Below are 5,799 nucleotides of genomic sequence, written 5' to 3'. Positions count from 1 at the left end.
CCAATTACCACATTCTTTGTTTTTCTGCCAAACACTAGTGGTCCTGAAACTGGAACATTTCCTCTTTAATCCTCCATCAGATTTCAAAGGTTTCAATTCTTCGAAGGTTCTTCATCTAGAGCATGTTACACTATCTGATGAAACAATGCACACACTTATTTCCACATGCCCTCTTCTAAAAGAATTTCGACTATTAAATTGTCAAGGCTTAGAGAATCTTAATGTTTACGTGCCTAACTTACAACTTGAGACGTTGGAGGTGAATGATTCTAGTAATCTGAAGGATATAGACATCTGTGTTCCTAATCTTGTATCAATCTCTTGTTGTGGATTCTTCCAAGATTTCTGTTTGAAGAATGCTCCAAACTTAATTGAAGCATCACTCGTGTTACGTACTCAACGAGAGGAGAATGTTGGTTACTAATATTTCACATGTTAAGTATTTGACTGTAAAATACAGGTTTCTTGAAGTATGCATATTTTTTTCAAATAAAAATTACAATGTTAAGGAACTATGCAAATTTCCTTTGTTTTTAAACTCTTGTTTGTATATCCAAAGTTCATATTTGCAGAGTATATTTTCAATGGAAAGACTCTTACTATGTTCAAGAATCTTAAGACATTCAAATACATTGGTCATTCCAAGGCTATTTATACTGTTTTAGCTCTGAAATTCTTCTTTAAAGTTTGCCCTGCTTTGGAAAATGTTTTCATTGTGGTGAGGCTCCGTCTTATGCGACTGAGTAAATTTAAGTCTTAGTTGTTGTTAATGCTAACCTTTTACTTTTTTGTGTTTTATATATGTTGGTTCACAGTTAAACGGACCAGTCGCCACGAGAAGCAGAGACTTGGATCAGCTTTTTCAAGGAGAAAGATTTGCAGAGACGGGTGAAGTTAATACTACACCTTTTGATTACAACTTAGATCACCTAAAAATAATGGGTCCCTATCCGTGGCCAACAGTTTGGCAAACATTTTGGCAAACACTTTTTCAAAACATGGGTTAGAGGTCTTGGAATGGGCTGATTTTTGGTGAGGATGATCTCTACGGTGAGGAGATCATCCTCACCAAAAATCAGCTCATTCCAAAACTTCTAGCCCCATTTTACAAGTTGAAAAATCGTGAACCGTCCATTTTTTGTAAACCATTTTTGATGAGGTTAGAAGTTTTGGATCGGCTGATTTTTGGTGAGGATGATCTCTACACCATAGAGATCATCCTCACCAAAAATCAGCCCATTCCAAGACCTCTAACCCATGTTTTGAAAAATGTGTTGCCAAAATGTTTGCCAAACTGTTGGCCATTGAACGCTACTCAAAAATAATATCCATGTCAAAATTATCTAGCAATGAAATGGAAATGATGCTAGTGGAATGCTTATTAGAGAAGGCTGTTGTTCTAGATTATATGTTTCTCATGATCGATGAATCAATGAACAATATGGAGAAACACAAAATCCATAAGAATAAGAAGTTCATTGAATGCCTGAATAAGAGTTGAGAAATATTAATTTCTGTGGATTTGCTATAATATTTGGTTGGTCACTATTTACAAGAGTTGGACGAGTTTTTTTTTTTTTTTTCCCCTCTCTTCCCTTAACTTTCAAATTCATTTCAAAGTTATTAATGCATGTTCAATGTAAGAATTGGTAACCCATGACTTGATTTGCTTTAAGCAGAACAATCTTAGGATGATATTAGATAATAACCTTGCGTCCTTGCCTATAATTTAGCTATCATAAGGATTCTATGATACAAATTGAACTGATTTTAGATTCAATATTTCCCTGCATTGGGGTCAAGTCCTACAATATTGAATATAAATTAAAAAATTATCTTATTCCATAACAGTGACAGCATAATCTCCTATTAATGGTTCTGAGGATATATTAACCAAGTTGTAGATCCAATTGATAACTATGGGATTGTTCTGTTTACTCTTATTACCGGCATATTTTATAGCCTCGATGTCCTCTCGAGCAATGAACCTAAGATATGGTTGCAGATAATAGATCGTTCAATACCTTTGGATCACTAAACATATTATCATCATCTTCAAAGTCTTATTCCAAAGTTTTGGGGTCAGCTAAATGAAATCATGTTTCTACATTCAACTCTATGTATAGAGCCACATCTTTTGTTATTGAAAGAGTGCCCATATCTGCTTTCACTATCTCTATCTATGTTCTTTCGGGACTTTATCTCACACTTGTAGAGTATTCAACTTGAATATTTCTCCAAAGTGGGTCTGTAATGAGCCTTTGTTGACTATGAGTAAACCATCTGAGTCAACTTTCTCCTAGGTATGTATCGACTCTCTCCTAGTTATGCTTGTTGGAGCAACTCTATCTTAGCATGAAAAATAACTCTAGTTATCTCACCGAGAGGCTTAATCCTCCTGACTCTTGTCTGGGCCTTCTCCTTTTTCATGAAGGGGATACTTCTCTATGCCTTCCAGACATTCTACTCTCACATTTTGTTCTGTTACGTTTCTTTGGTTGATAAATTGAGCACTTGCAGGGAATTATCTCCCCATTGATGTATTTACTTCCTGAAAGAAAGCAAGAAAACAAAACCCATTGTAACACCACCAGTTTACAGGTCATTTCTATATATTCAAATAACCTCCGTAGTCATTATTTTTCACATAGATAATACTCAAATGATTCCAGACAATCCTACAAAGAATGGTAATGCAAGTAAAACCAAAAGAACCAACAGAAACATATAAATAAGGAATTTCAGGATGAAACCAACACCAAAAAAACACAAAAATTCAAGCTCAAAAAAGGATTCCTAACAAATGTAGTTTAAAAGTTACCAGGTATCGAAGATTGCAAGTACTTTCCCTAAAAAAAAGTGTGCAAAGAGATAAGCTAGAGATAGCTGATCTAACCTGAGACATGAACCGCGGCAATCAAAAAAAAAAAAAAAAAAGGTTACAAAATCTAACCCACCTTCCAAAGCAATAGAAGCTGGCCAAGTGACCCAATCCTCAGGTTCCCCTGTATTGGATTATGTTGGAGACATTGTTTTATGTGTTTCCTAGATGGCATATCTTGGTCCTCACTTCTTGAGAACATCTTCTCTAGAGGATAAAGCATGACATCAAGTTTGCTTGATCCATCAACGCTCATATGTTTAAGTGGTCATCGATAAATGCTCATAGAGATTTTATTTTTTATGGTTTTTTTATTCGATTGTAAATGGAGAGGGGAAATAAGCATTTGTTGTTTTCCTTTCACACTTAGATCCTTCCACGATAGGTCAACTTTAATTTTTGATACTTTTTTCCGATCTCTTAAATGAAATTCTCAACACTTAAATAAAAGAGCACCAGAAAACAAATACTTACCCTTTAACTTCTCTAATGTTTCTCCAGATAAGGTGCATTAGATTTCAAAGTAGGCTGTAGTAAACTAGAGAGTTGCAGAGATAATAGGTGGAAGAAGATGTACGCATATATTCGACGAAATCCTATTGGACATCAAACTTTTTACCCTATACCATACAGCAAATTTATAATTTTGATGACGTGTCAACCCCCGCTTCCTGCCTGGCATTTGCTTGTCTCTATGACGTGGCGCAACGACATTAATCAATTCCTTCGTGGGGGCTTGATCTCACCAATCATGATGATTGATTGATTGTTTGTTTAATGGTTTTTTTTTGGGACAAATATTCTGCATTCCACGTGGAGGGCGAAGGAGATTTGTTATTTGATAGTTATCAAACTCCTAGTATTACACGATATGGATTCTTTTTGTTTTTTTGGGACTCTAGTAATCCTATTCTACTTAAAACATGTAATTGGTGTTCTATTAGAAAAGATTGTTTTAGCAGAATTAAATATAAATACTTGGCGAACGTGAGTTTTACATTGGATTTGAGATTGAAAAAGAGAATTTGTGAAAATATTGATTCAGTCTCTCTGCTATGATGAAGAACCTAGAAGAAGTTTCATCATCCAAACAGAAACGTCACCATGAACATGATGAGGAATCTAATTACTTGAACAAATTACCAGACGAAATTCTTCATCACATTCTATCTTTTTTAGAGATGAAAGATTCGGTTCGAACAAGCATCTTATCGAAACGATGGAGGTACGTCTGGACTTTCAATCCCAACATGGACTTCCCTTCTGGCAATATTGATATTGGTCAATGTCTACAACTTTACAAGGCAAAACAAATAAACAGGCTTAGATTTTCACTAATTGGAAATTGTTCCAATCTCTCTAGAAATTTCAAGAATTGGATAAACTTCGCTGTGAAAAGGAAAGTTCAAGAGCTAATTGTTTCCGTTTTTAATAGTCCTCCAGAAACCTTCCAATTACCACATTCTTTGTTTTTCTGCCAATCACTAGTGGTACTGAAACTGGAAGATTTCGTCTTTAATCCTCCATTAGGTTTCAAAGGTTTCAATTCTTTGAAGATTCTTTATCTACAGCATGTTAAACTATCTGATGAAACAGCTCATAAACTTATTTCCACATGCCCTCTTCTAAAAAAATTTCGATTGATACGATGTCAAGGTTTAGAGAATCTTAATGTTTCTGCCCCTAACTTACCACTTGAGACCTTGGAGGTGAATAATTATCATGATCTCAAGGAAATAGAAATCTGTGCTCCTAATCTTGTATCAATCTCTTTTACTGGATTCTTCAAACACTTATGTTTGAAAAATGCTCCAAACTTATTCGAAGCATCACTCATGTTCGAAGACATTCCAGCACCTCACTCTGGGATGAAAGATCAAGTACTCAACAAGTGGAGAACGTCATTTACGAATATTTCACATGTTAATTATTTGACTGTAAACCACAGGTTTCTTCAGGTATGCATCTATTTTTTTTTTATACTAAATTTCAATGTTAAGGAAATTTTCTTTGTTTTTTTTTAACTCTTGTTTGTACATCCAAAGTTCATATTTGCAGATCAGGTTTTCAATGGAAGGACTCTTACTACGTTCAAGAATCTTAAGAAATTCAAATACATTGGTCTTTCCAAGGCTATTTTACTGCCTTTAGCTCTTATCGACTTGTTTGAAGTTTTCCCTGCTTTGGAAAATGTTTTCATTGTGGTGAGGCTCCCATCTTATGCGACCAAGAAAATAAGGCTTATAGTTATTGTTTATGATGCTAACCTCTTACTTGTTTGTGTTTTATATATGTTGGTTCACAGTTAAAGGACGTATGTCCACGAGAGAAAGAGTTGGAGGGACCGGACCAATGTAATAATACCATTCTTTATGACAACTTAGATCACCTAAAAACAATATCCATATCCAATTTTTCTGGCACTAGACATGAAATGGAGATGGTGGAATGGTTATTAGTGAAGGCTGTTGTTCTGGATTATATGTTTCTCGTGATCCACAAATCAATGAACAATATGGAGAAACGCAAACTCCATGAGAAGATCTCTTCTTTCAAAACAGGTTCATCCAATGCTAGAATAACCGTGAAGTAGTAGTAGTATTAATTTGTGTAGATTGGCTGGAATATTTGGTTGGGCCTAGTGACACATGTTTCACAGAAGGTACACGATTTATGAGAGCTGGACAAGTTTATGTCAATAAAAGTCTGTTTTTTTTTCTTCCCTTCTCTTTCAAATGTATTTCAAAGTTATTAATGCATGTTCAATGTAAGAATTGGTAATCCATGACCTGATTTGTTTTAAACAGAACAATCTTAGGATGATATAGATACAACATTGCCTTTAACTTTAGCTATCATAAGGATTCTATGATACAAATTGAACTGATTTTAGGTTCAATATTTCCCAATGCTTTGAA

At 34.8% G+C, this 5,799-nt stretch overlaps 1 protein-coding gene across 1 annotated transcript; it reads left to right on the top strand.

Moving 5' to 3' along the window:
• Positions 1-3,863: 3,863 nt before the first annotated feature.
• LOC147411437 (F-box protein At5g03100-like) lies at positions 3,864-5,592 on the top strand. The gene is made up of 3 exons (XM_086452700.1): positions 3,864-4,839; positions 4,927-5,085; positions 5,187-5,592. The coding sequence occupies exons 1-3, from the start codon at positions 3,937-3,939 to the stop codon at positions 5,472-5,474; spliced, it is 1,350 nt and encodes a 449-aa protein (XP_086308826.1). The 5' UTR covers positions 3,864-3,936; the 3' UTR covers positions 5,475-5,592.
• Positions 5,593-5,799: the final 207 nt, after the last annotated feature.

The sequence above is a fragment of the Akebia trifoliata genome, chromosome 1, assembly GCF_017979445.1.
Source record: "Akebia trifoliata isolate Shusen 1 chromosome 1, ASM1797944v1, whole genome shotgun sequence".
NCBI classification, from domain to species: domain Eukaryota; kingdom Viridiplantae; phylum Streptophyta; class Magnoliopsida; order Ranunculales; family Lardizabalaceae; genus Akebia; species Akebia trifoliata.
Note: the sequence above shows the minus strand (reverse complement) of the source record. Positions and strands in the feature narration are given on the sequence as shown.

Excerpts from the sequence above, each read along its gene's own strand:
- LOC147411437 (XM_086452700.1), top strand. The coding sequence starts at position 3,937 with ATGATGAAGAACCTAGAAGAAGTTTCATCATCCAAACAGAAACGTCAC. Across the intron at positions 4,840-4,926 it reads TAAACCACAGGTTTCTTCAG|TTCATATTTGCAGATCAGGT; the intron begins GTATGCATCTAT and ends GTACATCCAAAG. Across the intron at positions 5,086-5,186 it reads TGGAAAATGTTTTCATTGTG|TTAAAGGACGTATGTCCACG; the intron begins GTGAGGCTCCCA and ends GTTGGTTCACAG.